General features: G+C 37.4%; 1 protein-coding gene across 6 annotated transcripts in view; it reads left to right on the top strand.

Annotated features, from left to right (window-relative positions):
• Nucleotides 1–26,099, top strand: part of ABL2 (ABL proto-oncogene 2, non-receptor tyrosine kinase) — a 132,726-nt gene that overhangs the window by 92,765 nt on the left and 13,862 nt on the right. For all 6 annotated transcript variants that reach the window (XM_036916787.2, XM_036916784.2, XM_036916786.2 and 3 more), the window contains 9 exons: nucleotides 3,620–3,682; nucleotides 4,830–5,000; nucleotides 8,527–8,822; nucleotides 11,238–11,510; nucleotides 12,499–12,583; nucleotides 13,561–13,738; nucleotides 14,446–14,630; nucleotides 15,632–15,784; nucleotides 16,690–16,779. In XM_036916787.2, coding sequence (XP_036772682.1) covers nucleotides 3,620–3,682; nucleotides 4,830–5,000; nucleotides 8,527–8,822; nucleotides 11,238–11,510; nucleotides 12,499–12,583; nucleotides 13,561–13,738; nucleotides 14,446–14,630; nucleotides 15,632–15,784; nucleotides 16,690–16,779 — 1,494 coding nt within the window. The remainder of the gene's footprint in view (nucleotides 1–3,619; nucleotides 3,683–4,829; nucleotides 5,001–8,526; nucleotides 8,823–11,237; nucleotides 11,511–12,498; nucleotides 12,584–13,560; nucleotides 13,739–14,445; nucleotides 14,631–15,631; nucleotides 15,785–16,689; nucleotides 16,780–26,099) is intronic.

Raw genomic sequence — 26,099 nt, 5'->3', positions numbered from 1 at the left:
TGTATATTGTGACATGATGCAGGTGTTATGGAGTGAAGTAAATTAGGAAAGACATGGGAGATGTGGGAGTGTTGTCAGAATAGATAAATTCTAAAATAGGATGGTCAGAAAATGCTGTACTGAGAGGGTAATATTTGAATGAAGTGTTGTGTAGATATTTTAGGGAAGACTATTTTAGGCAGAAAGAAAAGTCAGTACAAAGGTCCTGAGGCAGAAGTGTACCTGCCTTGTTCAAGTAACTGCAGGGAGGCCAATGGCCAGAATAAGGTAAACTAGGGAGGAGCATAGGAAGATCAAGTGCGCAAGACAAGTTGTGAAGAGTCTTGCAGGCCCTTGTAAGTACTTTTACCTAAGATAGGGGCCATTGAAGAGTTCTGAGCAGAGGAGTAACACTGTCAGACATAGGCTTTAAAAACTGGCTGGTGTGTTGAAAATAGACAGTAGAGAGCCAAGATAGGAGCATGAAGATCAGCTAGAGTCTAGTGAAATAACCTGAGAGTTGATGGTAGTACAGGGTAGAGTAGTGGAGGGGGTGAGAAACAGATAGGTTCTGGATATATTTTTGAAGACGGTCCCAGTAGGATTTCTTGATGGATTGGATGTGGTATGTGAGAGCAAAAAAGGAGTTCTGAGTGATTCCAGAGTTTTGTCCACCCCATCCCCAGCGTTTTTGAGATATAATTGACATATCACATTGTGTAAGTTTAAGGTATGCCAGGTGGTGATTTGACATTTATAATCATTATAAATGATTAACACTGTAGAGTTAGCTAACACCCGCATCATGTCACATAATTACCATTTCTTTTTTGTGATGAGAATATTTAAGATCTCTTAGCAACTTTCAAGTATATAGTACAGTACTATTAACCATAGTCACTATGCTATACATTCGATCCCCAGAACTTAAATATCTTATAGCTACAAATTTGTACACAAACTTCCAGGGTATTTGGCCTGCACAGCTGAAAAGGTGGAATTGCCACTAACTGATGGGGAATTCTGTGGGAGAAGCAGATTTGGGAGAAAGAATAGTTTTTTGAAGTAAGTCTAAATAGTGTTATTACTGATTTATAATCATTATATTCCAAAGCCCAGCATGGTGCCTAGTTTGTAGTAGATGTCCACTAAAATGATTAGTTTTGTAAACCTTAAATTTTAATATGCTGGGTTTCTCAAAGTAAGGTATAAATGTATGGCATTTGCTGTTTATGGCTTGATAGGGTTTAAGAGTTGGCTTGAGCATCTGCTTAATTACTATTTACAACTTGGTCACTGATAGTACAAAAAAAGTTTTTGTTACTTTTGGTTTTTGTTCCTAATAATTTCAAACAAGGAGGACTTTCTTCTATTTAAAAATAAGGAAATGTGCTTGAACTGTTTAATATCATTAAACAGGTAACATGGTGATGTGTATCACTATAACTGACAAGAAGTATTTATCAGTGTGGATCATGTGAAACTCAGTATAGCACCTAATAAATACAATGAATATTCTCCCTACTTCTTTTTGACAGTTGATTTTAATAAGGGATTGGCATTTGTAGCCCAATGGAGACTGCTAGAGTAGATCATTTTTATTAGAATAAAGAAAAGCATAGTACATGTGACTGGTTTGAAAGATGTTTTATATAGTATATGTTTTGTTTGGTAATCCTAATTGGTATTTTTAGTTATATAATACAGCTGTTCCCATTCATACTAACTCTGCACTTAAACAAGGAGCAACACATCTGTTTCAAGTTAATGTTTCAGGACATTTGGATATATCTTATGGTTTATCATAATATATTCTTCATATAAAACAAAGTGTAATTAGCTCTGAAATTTTAAACATATTCCTTTAAGACCAGGAAGGAAGGTGATGAAATGAAATAAACTCTGAAACTGGAAATGTACAGATTCAGCCTACAACAGAGATTTCTATCCATGTCATTAGACAGTTATAAATCAGTTTTTAAAACATTGGTTAATGCTATTTTAAGATTAAAATATATCTAATCTTATTGTTTCCTGTCACTTACATTTTTGTGTAATTTGGTCATTCACTCACCAGTTACTGAACACATACTATGTAACTCTTGCTAGAAAAAAGATATAGTTCTTATGCCGAGGAGCACATTGTGAAGTTTGGGAACACACATAAACATAAAGATAGAGGGTATTAATGTAGCAGGTGTAATGTTTTTTTCAGAGCACAGGGAGGAGGAGCATGTGAGCCTTCCTAAGGGAGGTTAAATTGGAGCTGAGTGTTATAAAATGAGTAGAAGTCAGCCAGTCAAAAAAAAGGTGGGATGATGTATTGCCAATGGGTTTCAGCCCCGGGCAAGTTTACCATGGATTCAGTGTGACCAAAGAAATGAACATTCTTGGGATGAAAGGGTTATACCCAACTTTATTCCCACAGTGGCAGGTCAATCACTAGAATTCAGTTCACTCAGAGCGAGTCTGCATACAGCAAGCTGGTCTCTGCTTCTGGGCCTCTCTGCCCCCATAGCCCTCTCAGTCTCTGTTCTTGGCCTTGCCACCACTCCAGTCTCATCTCTGCTCTCCTGCAGCCTTGCCGCCATGCCATCATGTCGTCCAGACCACTGGGCAGAGCTCTTTATATAGAGTCAGTAGCAACATATTGCCCACACTTATGTAGTGAGCTAGCCAACCAGGGCAGATGAGAATCCTGGTCACAGGAACTTTCATTTTAGCCACAGATGAGATCACATTCCAGGGAGATAGGACTGTATGAACACAGGCAAAAAGGTAGGAAGCATAATGGTGTATATTAAGGTTTAAAATTTGAGGTGTGGAGTGGGAAGAGGTAAAGCAAGAGACGTAGGTGGAGACCTGATCATGAAAACCTTGAAGGGTCATTTGTTCAAGTATTCTATTCTTTCCATCAGAAATTACATTCCTTTCTTTTTCTTGCCTATTTGCTCTAAGACTGCCTGTACTATGTTGAATAGGAGTTGTGAGAGTGGGCATTTTTGCCTCATTCCTGGTCTTAGAGGAAAAGCTCTCAGGTTTTCACAAGGAGTATGATGTTTGCTGTGGATTTGTTATATATGACCTTTATTATGTTGAGGTATGTTTCTTCAGTGCTTAATTTGTTGAGAGCTTTTATCATGAAAGGATGATCAATTTTGTCAAATACTTTCTCTGCATCTACAGAGAAGATAACATAATTTTTTAACCTTCTTTCTATTAATGTGTATCATACTTTGTAATTATGTAACCTTAAGTTTCCCATGTTCTTAAAATTTCAGGTTTTCTTTACTGTAAAGTGAAGGGATTTTATTAGATCAATGTTTTTCATACTGTGGGTTGTAGTTTCTTAGTGAGTGGCAAAATCTATTCAGTAGATGGCAGCCAGCATTTGTAAAAACACAAAGAAATATCAGAGGGTATTACATGCAATAAGTACTATTTTCCCAAACTCGTTTCCCTTATATATGTGTACATACTGAGTCATGATGTAAAATATATTTTTTCACTGGGGATTACAACAAAAAAGTTTGAAATCCAAAACCTTGAAGGCCATTCACAGAGATTTGAGCTTGATGGTGAACTATTGAAGAATCTTAAGAAGAGCTGACATTAAAAAAATTTTTTTTGTTTTAAATAGATCGCTTTGCCAGCTGTGTGGAGGATGGATTTGAGGGAGACAAGACTGGAGGCAGTAGTCCGGGTGAGAGATGATGGGAATTTGAAATAAGGCATTGTCAACAGAGGTGGAGAGGAGGGAAGGGATTTGAATAGAAAACCACAAATTTAAAGATTTTTCTCTTCTAATATGATAAAATCTATTTTAAATAAAAAATGAGTGGAGATAGAGACCTTAAAGAAAAGTGGTGTTATATGACATAGGCAGTTGGATAGTGGCAGATAGCCACTATAGAACAGTTACAGATCAAGAAAATTACTACTAGAAGAACAGTATACTTTTTTGTATAATTAACCTGGGCTGTGAGAAGCAGAGATCACTGTTTGTGTAATATGACTAAATTTAGGAACCATAGAGAGCCTTGGAGAAACCAGGTTTTACAAAGCTTTAGTCAGTACACGTGGTAAAAACTTAGTGTATGTTGGTGATACTTTCATAGACGTCAATTAAAGCAAGGATATTTTATAAAACTGTACCACCTAAGAAAAGAAACTAGGGTAAAAAAATTTTTCATTAAAAAACAATTAACAATTACATGTTATAAACAGTGCATGGTAACAGTTATTTGGGAATGCCAAGAGCATTTTGTATTAAACAAAAACATTTTTTCTGTTGCTTAACAGATAATTAAGGATTTTTTTCTAGAAGGATTATTTCTATAATCTTTCTATATGTAAATGAAAGGATTTATACAATATGTATATATATCTTAAAGTCTGTTACCTTTTCTACAATTTTTTTTACATGGAGAAAGTAAAGGAAGAATGGTAGGTTGGGAGGACTTATAAAACATAACTGTTCTTCCTTAAAACTGCCACTACCATCACAGCAGAGTGTCCCATATGTTTTATAAAATGAATTGCTATTTCATTTTAAGACTTTTTTTCATTTTGAGAAAACTGCTTTTCCTAATCATTTATTTCTGATTTTGGTGAATGCATGTAAGTTGCGGCTAAATGCTCCTTTTGTGATTTTTATCTTTTTTATTTTCAGCAAGTAGACTTCTCTCATGCTTAGGAGACAGTGCCATTTGTGTATTTTTCATGACTTCACAACTGTACCTACAGTTCTTTTCTACCTTGGGCTGTCAGTGTTTGCCAAAATTCCTTGTATATACTGAATTTAAATTGTTGAACCTAATATGAATCCTTTTCCTCTTTATGTCTTTCAGAAGCCTTGCACCGTCCATATGGTTGTGATGTTGAACCCCAGGCCTTGAATGAAGCCATCAGGTGGAGCTCCAAGGAGAACTTGCTTGGAGCCACTGAGAGTGACCCTAATCTCTTTGTTGCACTTTATGATTTTGTAGCAAGTGGTGACAACACACTCAGCATCACCAAAGGTCAGCTTCTGTGTAACATGCATTTTTCAGTTTCCATTGGTGGTTAAGAAGTAAAGGGGTCTGATTTGATTCTGCTTCTGACTAAAATTAGCAAGTGATCTGGGCCCAGAGAGGTGCTTTTGGTTGCCTTTTTTCTTTTTTTAACCTGTATATGGGATAAAGCCACTTTGTCTGCTTTATAAAGCTTATTAAGGATAAATGAGATGAAGTACTTTAGAAAAAACAGTACACTATATATATAGATAGATACATATAGATAGATAGATAGATAGATGAACTTTCCTCATTGTGAGAATTCTGTGCTATGTGTAATATGCCAGGATTCATCTGCCACATAGGGTAATACACTATGTGTCTCTTCTGATTGAACTGTGGCTGTCATGTTGCCAGATCCCACTGCTACTCAGAAGTGTTGTCCATGGACTGCCTATCTAAGAAATGATCATTACCAGTCTCCAGTGAGATTAAGAATTTGCACCCAAAATGTAAACCAGCTGCATTACTAACTGTTCTAGTCATTATTTAGTTCAGATGACATTTTCTTTTTTTGGAGCCAGACTTCCAGCATAAAGAAAGTAGTCCAGTGGTGCACATCTTGGCACAAGCGCCTTCTCTTACTATGGACCTGCTCTGAGTAGTGCTGGCCTGAACAGTCATCCCTCATTTGCGTTTATATGTATAAGTGAAAGGAGTAGTAGGAAGGGTTTCCATTCTAGAAATACTCTCCGGAGAGCAGTGGTTTATTTCAGTAGTAAATTCTTTTAAAGGGAACACTAAGAACATGGCCAAGTAAAATAAAACCATCCATTATTGGTTTTTTGAACAAGAACTGAAAGTATGGAACTTTTATGAGAAAGAAATAGGAGTATGGGACATTCTTATTGTGTACATGAATTGGATACTAATCTACCTAAACTTGTGTTGTCTTTTGAACCTATGAAAGCCTACTGGGAAGAAATGTGTTTCAGAGTAATGTTTAAATGAGATTGGAACTTAAATGATTATTTGTCAAACATATGCCTTTTATTTGTAAGGTTCAGAATGAGATTATTAAATAGGAGTGGATGTAAGAAGAAGGCCTCTACTTAGGGAATGTTATCCTCATATGAAAATTTTATATACATCAATTTTTCAAGTCTAGTCAGATTCATCTAAAGCAGAAATCCTTAAAACTGAGTTTCTCAAATGGGTATAGATGTGTTCCAGAGTGGGCATGGTGGCATGTGTACATGTGCCAGGAGGTTTCAGGGCATAGGAGATGTAGTGTTATCTCCTCGAGTCAATTTACTTAAAGATTTTGATAGTCTGAGGAGTAGGAGATAATGGTGGTTTGGGAGTAGGACTTATATGTGTGTGTGGGATGTGGTTACGCATTGAAAGGAAAATTTTACAGTTTTAGGATAAAACAGAGGACTTTAGGGTGGTGGTCTCTTTGGGCTACAACACACTCTTTACCTGTACTGATACTTCAGTGGAGAAGTTTGTGAAGTGGTGACTCAGGACATTCTTTCCTAGATAAAGTTTTCATGTCATTATTTTCCAAGATAGCTCAGTAATCAAGGAAACATTGATAAAGTAAGTCTGTTGGTTCCTGAGTTACTGGTGACAGCAGCCACTAGTGTGCAGATCAAGGAGTAGGATTTCCTCTACTATGGCCAACAGTGATTTTTTCTCAAAACTCTTGAAATGTCAGATTTTTATGTCAGGTTCTATTAATATAAAATGATACCATTCTAAAGCCATTTTATTATTTTAAAAGATAAAATACATTTTAGAAATGAAATACCAATACTGATTTTAGTTCCTTGTTTGAAGGTTATATTTTGCTTGAATTAAAAAACAAAGTTCTCCCAGGATTCTTTTGTCAATAGGGCCAAATTTAGATCTAGAAGTGTGACCCTTAGTCCTACCCCCGACAGTCTCCATGGTACTCAAAACTTCCAGAATAGAAAATTCTCCTCCTAGTTGTCAAAAAGAAAAAAAAATGAAAACCTAGAATGTTTGACTGTACCCTAATATGACAACTTGTCATTTCCAGTTTTTTCCGAAGGAAGCAACAGTAATATATGTAGTAAATAAAATATTTAGTCTTTACTTCTTTATCTTGTGGAATAATAGGGAAAAGCTACAGAGCAAGTTCTATGTAGTTTTCTAGTAGCACTAAGATTTTTTTCTCCTGCAGTTATGGTTGGGGAGTATTTATCTTCATACTGGTACTTTTGCACCACCACACCACACACATTACATTCCTGTCTGTGTTTACATATGTACACTTTTTATATATACATACGTGTATGTGTGAATACATACTGTTTTTTCTCTTTGAATGCCTCACATCCAGATATCTCAGGTGAGTTAATGGGGACTAACAGAAAGTTATCCTATGGTAAACATTCTGTAGGCCACTGAAAAAGTGAGATGGCTGCCAGAGTAATGATCTTGAGCTTTTCTGTAATAGACTTTGCCTGCTTGCTACTCGGCCGTGTCCTTTTGACTGATTTGGCTTTCTTCTGCTTTCTGACACTGAGAAGTGGGTGTAAACTCTGTAGGAGAGCTTGCATCTCTCAGAGATAGGGACCTAAGGCCTTATAAAGATTCTTTAGATGATCGGTTATTACTAATTATATCTATCATGTGCTGCAGATATCGGGGCAAGGTATATGTTGAGGGAGTCTAAAGTTGATGTTCACAATTTCAGTAGAGAAACCAAGGACACTGACGTTTATAGCAAAGATACCCTAAGTAACTTGAGTCTTGGGTTCCAGCCTCAGACTCAACTTCCCTTCCCACACACTAATTTTAGAGGAATGAAAGGAATGATTTATTCTTCATGAGGAATGGCAGGAAATTGAGAAACTATAACTGTTTTAAAATTTGAGTCCTAAAAAAGATTGTGCTGTGGGAGTCCTCACTGCCCACCCCCACCCCACAAACAAGTTCCTTTCTGAAAATATGCTGAAAACTCGGTGTTCTGTGCTTTTATTTTTGTTTTGTTTTTTGTTTTTTACACCAGTGGTTTTGTTGCCTTAGTGCCAATTGAAATTGTAGAGGTAACTTTGTATTTCACATGTCTTATCCCTAGTCCTTGATGGTTGCTACCATTGAGCCATACGTAAGGTAAATTTCTTGGCAAACTATTTTGAGGAAAACATGAATTTTATTTTTTATTTTTTTGAAGGATGAGACCATGTCATTTCCCAGCCTTTTAAGTACCCTTTCTATCTTTGTATATCACCTTATTACCATACATGGAGTTTCCTAAGGACATTTAGTTGGTGTAAAACCTTTATAAATTTGTAGTAAATGCCAGAAAGCCATCTCTCACTATGCTTTCTTTGTTTAAGCTGTAAGCTACAGAGATCAGTTAGGATACAATGAGCAGCCAAGTTTGTTTTCATTATTAAAAAAAACTTTGTGGGCATTAAAGTTCCTTACTATATTTTTCAGTGAGTTGACAGTAAACTGCTTCTGTTTGAGATAAAATCTTAAAATCTTTTCTTTCATTCTGTGATGATTTCATGGCTAGGTGAAAAGCTCCGAGTCCTTGGTTACAACCAGAATGGTGAATGGAGTGAAGTTCGCTCTAAGAATGGCCAAGGTTGGGTGCCAAGCAACTATATCACCCCAGTGAACAGTCTGGAAAAACATTCCTGGTACCATGGACCTGTGTCGCGCAGTGCAGCGGAGTATCTACTCAGCAGTCTCATCAATGGCAGTTTCCTGGTGCGAGAGAGTGAGAGCAGCCCTGGGCAGCTGTCAATCTCACTCAGGTATGAGGGGCGTGTGTATCACTACAGGATCAATACCACCACGGACGGCAAGGTAAGACCGGCTGGCAGCCAACTCTCGGTGCGGACTGGCTGCTCTTTAGGAGCAATACTTACAACATCTAAAGAACATAGTTCTCATTTCTGACTTGAAATAAAAAAAAAAATCTCTGACATGAGTTTGGGTTATCCGGCATGGTAGACTTGCTCTTTTCAAAACAATATCGTAGTAGAAATTAAAAACAGCATTGTATTAGTTATATGATAAGCTAGATTTAAAGGTGAGAAGGAAAGAAACTGCTGTAAAAATTAACTGGTCTGATTATTGTCAATATACAAATAAGCACATGTATATCTAATGCTGTATAGAATTTATAAGTTAAACCTTGTATCTTTGAAAATTATTATAATCTCTACTAGAAAGTTCACAGAGGAAGAATGTAGGCTTCTGAGATTGGTGTTCATCATTAATGTATATTAACAATTAATCAGTCATTTAGCAATTTACATGTTGGAGAGAGCAGCCATTTTAGAATATTGTGTTTAAAAACTATTTACTTTATGAACTGTAAGCATAAGCTTATGTCAGTTCTGTTGAACCGTATGTTTAGATTGAATAATTTCTTCTGTGTTTCCTTGTGTTGTGCATAGAAGGGGAAAAGCAAGACTTGGGAGCAAGCTGACCGGGCTTGCTGTGTAACTCCATTTGTGTTTTCACTTGGTGACCTCACATAAGCCTCAATTTCCCATCCCACTTCATCGAATTGTTGGGAGGATTAAATGAAGTAATTTCCACAAAACATAAATGCTGGTACAAAATAGGAAATAAGTGAATTATTAATTTTTGTCTCTTTTGCTCCACCTAACAGTAAGTTGTCTCTTGATGAAACCAAATAGAATCAGATAAGTGATAATGTAATAGAGGCCCAGCAGCTCTAGTTCTGGTTATATACCCAACAGAAGTGAGTGCATGTGTGTACATAAGACATGTGTAAGAATATTCAGAGCAGTATTATTTGCCATAGCCAGAAACTGAAACCCTCCAACTGTCTAACAGTAGGATGAGTTAATGAATGGCAATATATTCATAAAATTGAACTTCATACATCAACAGAGGTGAACATAGTGCTGCACATACTGTCAGGAGACCTGTGGCCTGCCAGCTGCCTGCTTTGGTAAAGAAAATCTTACTGGGCTTCAGCCACACCCATTTGCTTATGTATTGTTGTGGATGCTTTCTCATCATTATAGCAGATTTTTTGTTGTTTTTTTACACAGCCACAAACCTAACATATTTATTAGCTGTCCCTGTACAGAAAAGTTTGTTAACCCCTGTTGTAGATGAATGTCACACATGTAAAGCCTAGTGAAAAGGATTAGTGATGGCTGGGGAATGGGGGTAAAGGGAATGGGAGTGATTGCTCAGGGGTGTGGGTTTCTTTGTGGAGGGTGTATTCTGGAGATAGAAGTGTGATTGGACAATCTTGTGAATGTACTAAAACCACTGAATTGGACACTTGAAAATGATGAGCTTTATGTAGGTGAATTATATATCACAATAAAAAAAACAAGTGAAAGCAGATACAATACATAATGTATGATTCCATTTGTATGTAATGCAGAAGTAGGCAAAGCTAATCTAAGGTTTTAGAATGGTAAGCTTTGCAGGAGTAAATAGCTGGGGGTGAGGGAGGCTTCTGGGGTGCTGGTAATAATTCTCAGTGTGGGAGATGTGTACATGGTAAGTTCACTTCATAAAAACCATCAATTCTCCATGTATTCATTGTATACTTTCTGTATAATATATCTATATATATATATATATATTTTAAAATAAGTTCCCTTGGAAGATAAGGCCTGAAGACTGCTATCTTATTTTATACTTCTTATCGCATATCACAAATTACCCACAAGTACGCTAACAACTCTGAAATAAAATATGGCTCTATTTTTAAAGGCCTAGACACTCAAAAGCATATCCTAATTAAATAAAAATTGTAAGATATTTGAATGTCCTCTCCCTACCAAAAAATTCAAAATCAGTGGTTTTCAAATTGAGCTGTACAAGATTCTGAGGTGGCATTTCATAAATCTTTATAGGAGGCTGAATCACCTCTTACCTACTTTAATAATAATAGCATCTCTTCCTTTATCAGTCTTATGTATTTGGGTTCCACAGTATTGATGCTTAAAAATATTCAGAGACCAGTGATTTTGATGATCCAGAAAGATATCTTGGAAGCTATTTTCCAACGACTAGAGCTAATTTAGAAAGTATAGGAAGAGCGGTTTGAATAAGATTACACTGAAGTTCTGGTTCCTCTTACCTGTATCACTTAATTGTTTCATTTGCCTCAAAAGATAACCTCTTACCTTCATATCTTCAGACCAGTGAGATAATGAGCTTTGTAGAAAAGATTTCTGACCTCTTTTCACATTGATTTAGCTTGCCTCCTGCCTTTCTCACCAGGTCTATGTGACTGCCGAGAGTCGCTTCAGCACCTTGGCAGAGCTTGTTCACCACCACTCCACAGTGGCTGATGGGCTGGTGACCACATTACACTACCCGGCACCCAAGTGTAATAAGCCGACAGTCTATGGCGTGTCCCCCATCCATGACAAATGGGAAATGGAACGGACAGACATCACCATGAAGCACAAACTTGGGGGTGGCCAGTATGGAGAGGTTTACGTTGGCGTCTGGAAGAAATATAGTCTCACGGTTGCAGTGAAAACATTGAAGGTGGGTTGCTGAGAATGAACAGTTTTCAGGCATCTTTTTCTTTTATGCTGAATCACTTGGAAATAACCAGTGTGCGCTTCTTTAACTTTAGAACACTTTCCACCCACTGGTGCCAAGCAAATTGTGATGATTAACTCTGCTGCCATTGCTGACAGTGCAGGGGCAGAAACCCGCATGTGGGGGAGGCTTGTCTCTGGAGGCTCTTGATGTAGAGCTGAGTGGGAGGTTAGAAGAAAATTACACGTTACAAAAGCAAAACAAGCTCTTTTGCTTCCTGAAAGCGACCCCTGCTGGACAGAATTCTTCATGCATTGTTTGAGAATCACAGGCTCTCTCTTGTCCTTGTCCTCTGTGCCCTTGCTCCCTGTATCTCCTCGAGAGTGCTTCCTGTTCTTAATATTCAAAAATCTTTTTCCTGATGCCACTCTCTCTACTTAAGCATCCTGGTATCAGATTACACGGTGTCACCTATTCTATTCTTTAAGATTCTGCCATGGGCAGTAGTTTTGGATATCACTTGTAAGGGCTGTTCTTCAACTATGAATAGTGTCAGTTCTTTTTAGCAGGTGTTAGGCATATTCTCAGCATGAAACAATATGCAAGGTCACACAAACATTCATTGCTTCTTAAGGAATTTGTCAGGAAGACAAACATGTAAAGAGCTAATTCTGCCACCTTTTGCCAAGGCTGAGATATCTAGGGAAGTAAACTGAGAACTGAGTCTCCTCTGTCTGTCATGATGGGACATGGTTATTTGCTAATTTTTACTCCAGTTTCAAATATTGGATAAATTAAGAACATTTTTCTTCCTTAATCAGACTTCTGTAGAGCATACTCAGTTGTGGTAAAATACCTTGAAGTAATATGCTAAACATTTGAAAGATACTCCTTTTAAAGCTGAAGTTTTAGGATTGTGAGTTGACTCAAATGATTAAGATGGGGGTTTCTCTCTCTTCTCTTTTTCTTTCTTATCTTTTCCCCTTTCCAGGAAGATACCATGGAGGTAGAGGAGTTTCTGAAAGAAGCTGCAGTGATGAAGGAAATCAAACATCCTAACCTGGTACAGCTCTTAGGTGAGAAAGCTTGTCTGAACCATAGGTTTCCTCAGAGATGCTTGTTTCCCCACCCCATTGTATCCTTAGCCTTCATTTAAGTCGCCACAGTGGAAGCACCAAGTGCAAATCTACTTCAGCAAAAGAGTTGTCATTTTAATCAGCAGGCCCTGTGTTTAAAAATTGCCCCAGAAACAGTGACCTGGACTGACTGCAGTAAATAAAACTGCCCAGCTTGTGGTAATTGCCCCACATTCAAAGTTCATTCAGGATGATACTGAACCCAAAACTGCCAGAAGACATTTTTAGAAAATAAAAAGACACTAAACAAAAGACTTGAAAAGAAGCAGATTAAAAATCGTGACCACACCCATTAGTTTACCTTTACAAGCAGAAAGGGTTATACTATGATAGATTGTTCTTACCCACCTGTTCAGGTCACAAAGAAACCTTTGAGCCTCTTGTCCCTTTGAAAATAGGGCCACTTTCTTTGGATGTTCAAACTGAGCCAAATTATCTGGAAGAAAATAGTTTCTTGTAGGTTTTGTCATGTATCAGTGAAATCCGTGATTATGGAAACAATTATAATCTTAAAGAGTGTTATTACAGGTGGGGCTCACCTAGTCTTCAACATATGCACAATTGCTGTTACTTTTAGATAAGGACTGTTAGCATGCAGTTGAGGATGGGAATTATGGGCATATATAGAACTGCAGAAAGTTAGTTTTCCAGGCCCCTTGTGGAATAAATACAAGTAACTCTGCTTTTGCCCAAACAAGCAAATACTCAAATGCTTATGAATTTCTAGCAAATTATAATGGAAGCAGAGACTCCCTTATCAACCAACTTCTTAACTTTGTTATATTATTTTCAGAGAATGTGATGGCAAAAAGAGAGGATTACTGCCAAAATAGACTAAAAATTGCCAGTTCTTGCCAAAGTGGTTTGGAGTGTTTCAGTATATACTAATAAAACAAGCTCTACCCTTAAACTATCAGGTGTGTGTACTTTGGAGCCACCATTTTACATTGTGACTGAATACATGCCATATGGGAACTTGCTTGATTATCTCCGAGAATGCAGCCGAGAAGAAGTAACTGCAGTTGTACTGCTTTACATGGCCACTCAGATCTCTTCTGCAATGGAGTATTTAGAAAAAAAGAATTTCATCCATAGGTGCGTAAAACCTGATTCTTGCCTGTGACTAATGATGAATGTACCTTGCTTGACATGCAAATAAAGGAAAGAATGAGAACCTTCCCAGAAATGGTCAGATGATTCAGGAAAGTAATTTTCTCTTTCACAGGTCCCATTTTAATGTCAGTTCCAACTTATAAGTCTACTGTACTCTGATTAAAGTATTAGTGAGGGGCCTTTGCTGTTCTCAAAAAAGAACTCTTAATTCTGCCCGGTCCAAGAGCCTTTTTGCTCCATCTAGTGGTATAATTTTTAAAAATACCTTTCTCTCATATGGATAAATGTAGTAACCACATTGTTTTTTCATGTGAAACCTTCATAAGAGTGTATATCAATCATACCTTAATAAATAAAAAAAAAGATTAAAAAAAATTAAACCTTTCTCTCTTCCAAAGAACTCAAAGCCTTATAGAAAGCATCTTTTGCTCACCTCTGAAACTTATCCCTATATACTTGTAAGTAGAAACCCACTTCCTGAAGCCTGCTTTATTCTGCTATCATATAACTGCCTCTTGAAGGGTACTCTGTGAGATGTAATTAGCAGCTTTCTACTGTGTTAGCGACCATCATAAAATACTACTGCATCTGTTAACACTACTTATCAACTCTGCTTGCAACACACAGAACTGAGAATAGAGCACTCACCATCTGAATAGAATCACATTTTAGGGCTCTTTTTTGTGCAGAGATCTTGCAGCCCGTAACTGCCTAGTGGGAGAAAACCATGTGGTAAAAGTGGCTGACTTTGGTTTAAGCAGACTGATGACTGGAGACACCTATACTGCTCATGCTGGAGCCAAATTTCCTATTAAATGGACGGCACCAGAGAGTCTTGCCTACAATACCTTCTCAATTAAATCTGATGTCTGGGGTAAGGTTGAAAGGAATTTTTTTTCTGTGTTTATGTCATTTTATGTTCTTTATAAATGTTCCTAATTCTTGAGAGCTTCTTTTTTATCTGACCAGTAATCCTCTGCCTTTACCCCTATCTTTCTTCAGTTACTCAGTTATTCAAGCATTTATTAAATACCTGCTGCCTGCCAGGCATTGTGGCTAGGCACTTCACATAGAAAGAAATATAAAGAAGAAAGTAAAAAAAAAGAAGTCCTTACCTTCAAAGAGCTCATGGTGTAGATCTTAGATCGCACTGGAGTTCTGATTATCCTCTCTCTGTAAAGCTCCCTGTTTTCCACATTAGGTTTTATTGCTCATGTCCAAACTACTGTGACACAAAGCTCTTTTCAAGGAAAGCATGATGAAGTTTCATTTAGAATTTGTACTTATAATTGATGATGTTTTTACTGTCCTGAAAAGAGGCACAGTGGTCTGAACATGTCTGGAAATTTGGATTATGGGCCATTAGAAATAGCTGTAGATTCTAAGTCACTTTTTATCAGAAATTGCAAACTCAGAAATAACCTGTGAGAAAATAAAGCTAATTTTTTTTTCTAGTGTGAATTGTATCTGATTTTAAATGAGTCTGTTTTTATACTACTTCTGTAATATTAGCAGACTTAAAAACTGTGTAGCTCATTAAATAGATCATAGATTGTTCTAAGACTAGGCAGATTATGTTCCAGACTTCTTATATGGTCAGAGTTTATTCCCCTTCACTGCAGTAAGGGAAATAAAAATAAAAATTGGTAAATTTAGGTAAAACTGGCTTGCAGTTATACCTGAAGCCATCCTGTAGCAGGTCTGTTAGAAGGACAAGTCCAGCTATACGAAGTGGAGTGCTGTAAGAATCAGAAGGGTATACTAAGGTGGTAACAGTGGAATGTTACCCAGAAGTTGAAAGAGAATTTACCTAATGGTATAATATAAATAGACCAGAGAAGAAACAGTAAGCTCTTTTTCTCATCCCCTGTACAGCTTTTGGGGTACTGTTGTGGGAAATTGCTACATATGGAATGTCACCATATCCAGGTATTGACCTGTCTCAGGTCTATGATCTACTGGAAAAAGGATATCGAATGGAACAGCCTGAAGGATGCCCCCCTAAGGTTTATGAACTTATGAGAGCATGTGAGTATTTTTTTCATATTTCATATTTTAATTTTGAAGGTTTAAGTCAGCAATTCAGGATGATGAACAAAATTAGAAACGTTTCTCCTCTCAATGTTGTTAGATTGAATCCAACCTCATGGCATGTAAAGGTTTGGTCATTCATCAGCTAGCCAGTTGGCGTATCATATGGTGTACTATTGGGTCTTACTGGAATCCTAAGAATAGTTGTCCATGGCCCAAATATTGATGCACTTTCCCAAAAACATTTGCATTTTTAATAGGATAATAAATTGGATTTGGAGATTAGGTAGGGGAAGGCTGCTTTCAACTCAATAAAAATAATTGTAAATACTATGGAGAAATACATGAAAGTAACTTCTGTGTGAGTAAACAAAAGCATCTGACTCAAGAAAGTAAGAAGGTAAGTCGTGAATTAATTAAATTGCAGTTCTGTTTAAGCATAGGTCTTGCTGTCTTCTCATTGAGCATTGGCATTTCCATCTGGCCCGTTTTTGTCAAATGTGAACTCTAAACAACTCCTTTTGCTTAGCCTGTTATACTTCTGAATATGTACAGCTGCTTACTTAAACAGGTAGAGTGAGCTTGGAGACAGGTTTTACTTCTTACATTTTTCCAGTGGAAGAAAACTTGCCCTTTTCTAAACTATCTCCCACCCCCCCTATATGTATAGTAGAGTTCAGAATAGTTGCTGAGGCCACATAGAAGGACCAGTCCTAGGAAGTGGGTTTATTACACCTCTGAGTCTGGAACTGAGAAGCAGCTGCCTCACTATCATTGTGAACATGCTGTAACTGCTTTAACAAGCATACTTTATGATGCACGAAACTAACTCACTGTCAGGTATGCTACTGGATATTTCATTTCTGCAAGGAGATTTAATATTTCCCTGTTCCGTTATGTAGGCTGGAAGTGGAGCCCTGCTGACAGGCCCTCTTTTGCTGAAACACATCAAGCTTTTGAAACCATGTTCCATGACTCCAGCATATCTGAAGGTGAAACTGGTGATTGGCTATTATTGGTGGCTAGTTCTGAGTAGAGGTGGTAGTAATAACATTTCAAAAATTACAGAAATTACAGACTTTTTGTAGTTTGAGACCCTATTTCAGTATACTAAATTATTTGCCTTTATTTTTATTTTTTTTCAAGACAAAGCAATTTGTTTACTCATTTTCATTCTCATAGTACCTAGCATTTATAAGTCTTTATATATTCTTTTTTTTGGTATCATTAATCTACAATTACACGAGGAACATTATGGTTACTAGACTCTTCCCTTCACCAAGTCCCCCCACAAACCCCATTACAGTCACTGTCCATCAGCGTAGTAAGATGCTGTAGAATCACCACTTGTCTTCTCTGTGTTGCACAGCCCTCCCCGTGCCTCCCCCCACATTATACATGCTAATCTTAATTCTTTGCCTGTATTTTTGTTTTGCCTTTTTTGTTGTTGTTGCTATTTTTTAATGTGTCTTTATGTCTCTCTCTCATTTTTAATATTGAAATTATATTCTAGTTAGGGATTCAATCTCTCCATAAAGATGATAAGCTTGGTAGTTCTTCAAGCATCAACACTTAGGATATAGGAAAGACAAGAGGAAAAAATGAGTACGAAAAATATTCCTTCTCCCTGAACCACATCAACAAAGGCTGAACCAAGTCATAAAAACAATATCCAGGAATTCCACTTCTGGAAATAGATCTTAAGGAAATAATTGACAGTATGAACAAAGATTTAGCTACAAGGATGTTATATCAGAGTGTAGTTTATAATATTGAAAAATTAAGAACAATTTAAATAACTAGTTGGGTGGTTAATTATTGTATCCATTATAATTAAGTATTTAAAATATTTTTAAATATATTGACATAGAAAGGCATTCAGAAAGAGCATATTAACTTAAGAACAGCGAGAACCCTTTTCTTATCTAAAAAGCAAGTGTATGGTCACATATACGAAGTTTCTTACTTTGGTATATAATGACTTTCTAAAATTATCTGCAAAACTCAAATAAACCTAACTTGTTATAAAGAGAGACTGTTCCTGAAGAGCTAAAACAACAGAATTCCTTTTTTGTTTTTTGTTTCTAATTGAAATATAGTTGATACACAATATTATATTGGTTGTATATATACAACAGTGATTCAACAATTATGTGCATTTTAAATGTTCACAATGACAAGGTGTAGTTGCTGTGTGTCAACATACGGAGATATTACCATCGTGTTGACTCTATTTCTTATGCTGCACTTTCATCCCTTGACTAACTTATTTTATAATTTGATGTTTTTGCCTTTTTATCCCTTCATCTATTTCGCCATCCCCCAACACCTTTCCCCTGTGGCAATCACTAGTCTGTTCTTTATGTTTATGAGTCTGTTTCTATTTGGTTTGTTAGCTTTTTAGATTCCACATAAAAGTGTAACCATATGGCATTTTTCTGATTTATTTCACTTAGAATAATATTATTCTAAGTGAAATTAAAGAGATTTCATATGTCATGTTACATATAGCAAGAGTTCCTTCTTCTGTATGGCTGAGCAATATTCCATTGTATATATGTAGTTACACACCACCCCTTTTTTATCCATTCATCTCTCAGTGGACACTTTGGTTGCTTTCTTCCATATCTTGGCTGTTGTAATTAATGCTGCAATAAACATAGGGGTGTAGGGCCAGTGGAGGGAGGAAGAAGGCGGAGTAGGAAGGCAAGGTGGAAACCTTCTCCCACATACACACCAAGGAAGCAACTACAGCAAGTACAACTAAACCTGAAAATGACCTGAAGACAGTAGAACAGACCGTCTGTACCTGGTGAAGAAGAAGAGACCACACAGAGAAGGGTAAAGTAGCAGAGCCATGATTGAGTGGGACATAAGCTCTTACTCAATCCCAGCCTGTAGGTGGGAGGAAGAACAACAGAGTGGGGAGGGGACAGGTGCTCAAGAACTCTGCACACCTGGCCCTGAAGATCTGCTCCGGGAATATGAGTCCACATTGCATTGGGTTTTGGTGACTTGCAAATCTGGACGCAAGGGACAGTTGGAACACTCTGGGAGACTGAGACTCCAGCCACTTGTTGAGGGCAGGCACACTCTGCTAGTCCCACTGAAACCCAAAACTGAGGCGTCAGTTTGAAAAATTTGCCAGCAGCGGAAAGGGTACCAGAGAGGCGAGGGTCAGGTGGATCTCTCTCCACAGGAGAAAGGACAGGTGCATAATATGTCCCCAGCCCTCCCTCAGCTCAACAGGTCAGGCACTCTAGGGAGCCCCAGACACTCTATTTTTGCTTACAGGCAGTTCTACCCCAAGGCACTTACCTCTGCACCAAAGGTACGCCAGCCCAGCTATATCAGACTTTGCTGCCTGGCAGGGAGAGGGAGGCTTTCCTAGCTTTCTCAGCCCTATCTCAGCCCAATTAGAGAGGTGCCAGCAGGAGCCATCTCCGAGTACTCCTTTCTCCCCATGGGAAGCCAGACTGGGTGCTGTGTGCCTCGCTGCTGCATGTGCCCCCACTGTTTGACTCACCACTGCCATGTACCATGCACCCTGCCACCACATAGCACATGTGTCTGTACCAGAATTGTGCATTTGCTGCCTATCCTGCCTACCCTGTTAGCCCAGCAGCCCTGCCATCGCTGCAGGGCAGGCAGAGGGTGGCCCTACCCACAAACATCCCAGCAGAAGTCACTGCTCTGGTCACAGATAGCCAGCTAAAGCAAACTGCCAGCCACAGCAGACTAAGATAACCACTGCCAACAGCAGATAGAAAGGTCACCCAGCCCATTGCCCACCAACAGCAACTGGGGCTCCACTGCAAAGGAGAACCAGGCACTAGATAGGAAAGAGTCTTGAGGACTCTCTTGTCCCCTCCTGGCGTGAGCCGGGAGCTCTGTCCTTTCACTGTATCTCTAAATAAAAGCCTGTACTTTGCTCTCCTAAAAAAAAGAAAGAGTCTTGAGGTCTTGAGCTTCTATGCACCAAAGGACACCTTCATAAACCCATTATGTTATAAACCAGGAGGCATGGCAGATCTATCTAATACAAAGGAAGAAACACAGAAACCCTGACAAAATGAGGAGGCAGAGGAATATGTTCCAAACAAAACTACAGGATAAGACACCAGAAAGAGGGCTAAATGAAACAGATCATCAATTTTCTCAATAAACATTTCAAGGTAACAGTCATAAATATGCTTACTGATCTGCAGAAAAGTACTGAAGATCTAAGGGAGGACTTGAACAAAGAGAAGAGCTGAAAAAGAGCCGCTCAGAGCTGAAGAATGTAGTAACTGAAATGAAATATATAAGGGAGGGAATGAATAATAGTTTGCTGCAAGTAGAGGAGACAGTCAATGAGATGGAAATTAAGAGAACAGGAACACGATGAGGCTGAGGAACAAGAGGGAAAAAATCTCTATAGATGAAAGAATGATAAAAGAACTCTGTGACCACTCTAAACAAAACAATATTCATGTAATAGGGGTAGCAGAAGGAGAGAGAGACAAAGGAATAGAAAGTTTCTTCGAGGAAATAATTGTTGAAAACTTCCGCGATGTGGGGAAGAAAACAGACACTGAAGTCATGGAAACTCAAGAGAGCCCCTAACAAAAGGAACCCCAGGAAGACAACAGAAAGACATAATTGTTAAAGTGACAAAGATTAAAGATAAGGAGAGAGTATTGAGAACAGCCAGAGAGAGAAAAAAAGATTACTTATAAGGGAAATACCATCAGGCTATCAGCAGACTTCTCAGCAGAAACTTTATAGGCCAGAAGGGAGTGGCGTGAAATATTTAGTGTATGGAAACAGGACCTTCAACCAGGAATCCTCTACACAGAAAGATTATCATTCATATTTGAAGGAGAGATTAAACATTTCCAAGTAAATGAAGGCTAGAGGAATTTATAACTAATAAACTAGCATTACAAGATATGTTAAAGGGACTTCCAAAGATGGAAATATTCCTAAGCCTAAATAGCTTTCAAGAGTGAAAATAAACCCACAGTAAAGGTAGTAGACCAATTACTTACCAAGCAAGTACGAATTAAAACGAAAGTAGTAAAATCAACTATACACAAACTCAGTCAAAGGATACACAAAAAGTGCAGATTATGACACTGGTACATAAGTGAGGAGGAAGGAGAAGGAAGTACTTTTAGATTGCATTTGAAATAGAGCAATCATCAACTTAATATAGACTGTTAAATAGTCAGGAAGCAATCCTTGAATGTTATGGTAACCAAAAATTAAAGCCTGTAATAGATACACAAATAAATAAAAAGAGAAATCCAATCACAACACTAAAGAAATCCATCAAATAACAAGAGAAGAGTATGTGAGAGGGAGAAAGGAACAGATCATAAAACTAAATAAAATGGCAGTAAGTACATAGTTATCAATAATTATCTTAAATGTAAATGGACTGAATGCACCAGTCAAAAGACATATAGAGTGGCAGAAAGTATAAAGAAGCAAGACCCATCTATATGCTGCCTGCAAGAGACTCATTTCAGACCCAAAGACATACACATACTAAAAGTGAAGGGATAGAAAAAGATATTTCATGCTAATAATAGGGATAAAAAAGCAGGAGTAGCAGTACTTAAATTAGACAAAATTTCAAAACAAAGAAGGTAGCAAGAGACAAAGGACATCATGCAGTGATAAACGGGTCAGTCCAGCAAGAGGATATAACCATTATAAATAGCTATGAACTCAACATAGGAGCACCTATATACATAAAACAAATACTAACAGAATTAAACTGGGAAATATATTGCAACACATACAGTTTAGAAGACTTTAACATACCACTTATATCAACAGGCTAATCTACCAGACAGAAAATAAATAAGGAAACAGAGGCACTGAACAATACATTAGGTCAGATGGACTTAACAGATATCTATAGAACATTCCACCCAAAAGCAGCAGGATACACATTTTCTTAAGTGTACATGGAACATTCTCCAGAATGGATCACATACTAGGGCACAAAAAGAGTCTCAGTAAATTTTAAAAGATTGAAATTGTATCAAGCATCATCTCAGATCACAATGTATGAAACTAGGAATAAATTACACAAAACCCACAAACACATGGAAGCTAAACAACATGCTTCTAAATAATCAATGGATCAATGAACAGACTAAAGCAGAAATCAAGCAATACATGGAGACAAGTGAAAACAAAAATTCAAACCCAAAATCTGTTGCAAAAGCAGTTCTAAAAGGGAAGTACATAGCAATACAGGCCTACCTCAAGAAACAAGAAAAAACCCAAACAGTCTAAACTCAAAATTAAAGAAACTAGAAAAAGAACAGATAAACCCAAAATTGATAGAAATGGGGATATAATAAAGATCAGAGCAGAAATAGAGAAAAATGAAACAATAGAATAAAAATCAGTGAAACCAAGAGCTGATTTTTTGAGAAAATAAAATAGACAAATCCCTAGCCAGATTTATCAAGAAAAAAAGAGTACACAAACAAAATTAAAATGAAAAAGGGATAGTCACAGTGGATACCACAGAAATAGAAGATTAGAGTATTCTATGGAAATTGTATGCCAATAAATTGGGCAACCTAGAAGAAGTGGACATATTCCTAGAAAAATAACAACCTTCCAAGATTGACCCAGGAAGAAACAAAATCCAAACAACCAATTACCAGCAAATGAGATTGAACTGGTAATCAAAAAACTAAAAAAATTCCAGTACCAGATAGCTTCACAGTTGAATTCTACCAAACATTTAAAGAAGAGTTAATACCATTCTTCTTAAAGTATTCCATAAACTAGAAGAGGAGAAAATACTTGCAAACATATTCTATGAGACCGGCATCACTCTAATACCAAAACCAGACAGACACTACAAAAAAGAAAATAATATAGAACAATACCCCCGATGAACATAGATGCAAAAATCTTCAACAGAATATTAGCAAAACAAATTAAAAAATACATCAAAAGGATCATCCATCACAACCAAGTGGGATTTAGTCCATGGATTCAAGGATGGTATAATGTATAATACTCATAAATCAGTCAGTATCATACACCACATTAACAAAAAGAAGTATGGAGTTAGACAGTAATCCACTTACATTCTCTTGCATGTAGCTATCCAGTTTTCCCAGCACCAGTTACTGAAGAGGCTGTCTTTTCCCCACATTCAAGGATGATACAATACTCATAAATCAGTCAACATCATACACCACATTAACAAAAAGAAGGATAAAAACCACATGATCATCTCAGAGATGGTGAGAAAGCTTTTGACAAAATTCAACGTCCTCTCATGGTAAAAAACTCAACAAAATGGGTATAGAGGGTACGTACTTAAACAAAATAAAGGCCATATACAACAAACCTACAGCTAAATACCACATTCAATGGTGAAAAACTGAAAGCTTTTCCTCTAAGATTGGAACAAGACAAGATGTCCACCCTCACCACTATATTCAACATAGAACTGGAGGTCCTGGCCACAGCAATCAGGCAACACACAGAGTAAAAGGCACCCAAATTGGTAAGGAAAAAGTTAAACTGTGACTATTTGCAGGTGACATGACTTTATACATAGAAAACTAAAGACTCCACCAAAAAAACTATTACAACTAATAAATGGATTCAGCAAAGTTGCAGGATACAAAATTAATAAACAGAAATCTGTTGCATTCATATATACTAACAATGAACAAGCAGAAAGAGAAATCAGGGAAACAACTTCATTTACAGTTGGACCAAGAAGAATAAAAATACCCAGGAATACCTAGCCAAGGAGGTGAAATACCTGTACTTTGAGAACTATAAGACACTCATGAGAGAAATTAAAGAAGACACCAATAAATGGAATATCTGTGCTTATGGATAGGAAGAATTAATATTGTCAAAATGGCCATCCTGCCTAAAGCAATTTAGATTCAGTGCAGTTCCTATCAAAATACCTAAAGAATTTTTCAATGAACTAGAACAAATGGTTCTAGAATTCATATGGAACCACAAAAGACCCTGAGTAGCCAAAGCCATCCTGAGAAAGAACAAAGCTAGGGTATTATGCTCCCTGACTTCAAGCTATAGTACAAAGTTACAGTGATTAAAACAGTATGGTACTGGCACAAGAACAGACCCATAAGTCAATGGAAGAGAATAGAGAGCTGAGATATAAACCCATACATAAATGGCCAATTAATATATGATAAAGGAGCCATGAATATACAGTGGGGAAAAGACAGCCTCTTCAGTAACTGGTGTTGGGAAAACTGGATAGCTACATGCAAGAGAATGTAACTGGATTTCTGTCAAACTCCATACAGAAAAGTAAATTCAAAGTGGATCAAAGACCTGAGTGTAAAAGAGATGAAACCATAGAACTCTCAGAAGAAAACATAAGCAAAAATCTCTTGAACATAAGCATGAGCAATTTTTTCCTGAACACATCTCAGGCAAGGGAAACAAAAGAAAAAATGAACAAGTGGGGCTACATCAAACACCATCAACAAAACAAAAAAGCAGCCTACAGTATGGGAGAATATATTCATAAACAATTTACCCAATGAGGAGTCAATATCCAAAACATATAAAGTAGTCATATGCCTCAACACCCCCCCAAAAAAACAAATAACCTGATTAAAAAAGGGGTGGAAGACCTGAACAGACATTTCTCCAAAGAAGAAATACAGATGGCCAACAGTCACATAAAGATGCTTCACACTGCTAATCATCAAGGAATTGTAAATCAAAGCCACAATCACTTCATACCAGTTAGAATGGCCACTATCCAAAAGAAAAGAAATAACAAGTGTTGTTGGCAAGGGTGTGGAGAAATAGGAACCCTTCTGCACTGTTGGTGGGAATATAAATTGGAACAACCACTGTGGAAAGCATTATGGAGGTTCCTCAAAAAAGTAAAAATAGAAATACCATTTGACTCAGTAATTCCAGTTCTAGGAATTTACCTGAAGGAAACAAAATCCCTGATTCAAAAAGATAAATGCATCCTATTTTTATTGCTGCATTATTTACAATAGGCAAGATAAGGAAACAACATTAAAATCCATCAATAGATGAATGGATAAAGAAGATGTGGTACATATACACAGTGGAATATTATTTAGTCATAAAAACAAATCCTGCCATTTGCAACAATACGGATGGATCTAGGGGGTATTATGTGAAGTGAAATAAGCCAGGCAGAGAAAGACAAATACTGTGATTTCATTTACCTGTGGAATATAGAAACATAACAAAAGGAACGAAACAGCAGTAGACTCATAGACACTGAGAAGTGACTGATGGTTACCATGGGCATGGGGTTTGGGTGTGTGGGTGGGGAGGGTGAGGGGGAGAAAGGGGCACAAAAATTCTCAATCATAATATGAGTTGGGATAGTAGTACAAAATGAAGAATACAGCCAGTAACTCTGTAACATCTTCCTATGTTGACAGATAGTAACCACATTAGTGGGAGTGAGGATTTAATAATACGGGGATAACTGTTGGATCCACTGTGTTGTGTATTTGAAACCAACATAAAATTGTATATCAGTGATACTTCAATTAAAAAAATAGGAGTGCAGACCCCTATGCAGCACTATTTACAATAGCCAAGAAATGGAAGCAACCTAAGTGTCCATCAGTAGATGAATGGATAAAGAAGATGTGGTACATATACACAATGGAATATTATTCATCCATAAGAAGAAAACAAATCCTACCATTTGCAACAATATGGATGGAGCTGAGCTAGAGGGTATTATGCTCAGTGAAATAAGCCAGGCAGAGAAAGACAAGTACCAAATGATTTCACTCATATGTGGAATATAAGAACAAAGAAAAAACTGAAGGAACAAAACATCAGCAGAATCACAGAACCCAAGAATGGACTAACAGTTACCAAAGGGAAAGGGACTGAGGAGGATGGGTGGGAAGGGAGGGATAAGGGCGGGGAAAAAGAAAGAGGGCGTTAAGATTAGCATGTATAATGTGTGTTGGGGCACGGGGAGGGCTGTGCAATGCAGAGAAGACAAGCAGTGATTCTACAGCATCTTACCACACTGATGAACAGTGACTGTAATGGGGTTTGTGGGGGGAACTTGGTGAAAGGGGAAGCCTAGTAAACAATGTTCTTCATGTAATTGTAGATTAATGACACACACACAAAAAAGTCCCAGCTTCATACTTTTGTTGGGACGATTAAATAAGGGAGTGCATGTAAGGGATTGAGAGCAATATCTGGCACGTAGTAAGTGCTTAATCAATGGGCATTATTATTATTAATATTATTTTCTACTGCAAAGACTTAAATGGGTAAA

The sequence above is a fragment of the Manis pentadactyla genome, chromosome 9 (genome assembly GCF_030020395.1).
Source record: "Manis pentadactyla isolate mManPen7 chromosome 9, mManPen7.hap1, whole genome shotgun sequence".
NCBI classification, from domain to species: Eukaryota; Metazoa; Chordata; class Mammalia; order Pholidota; family Manidae; genus Manis; species Manis pentadactyla.
This window is presented reverse-complemented; position numbering and strand designations above follow the sequence as displayed.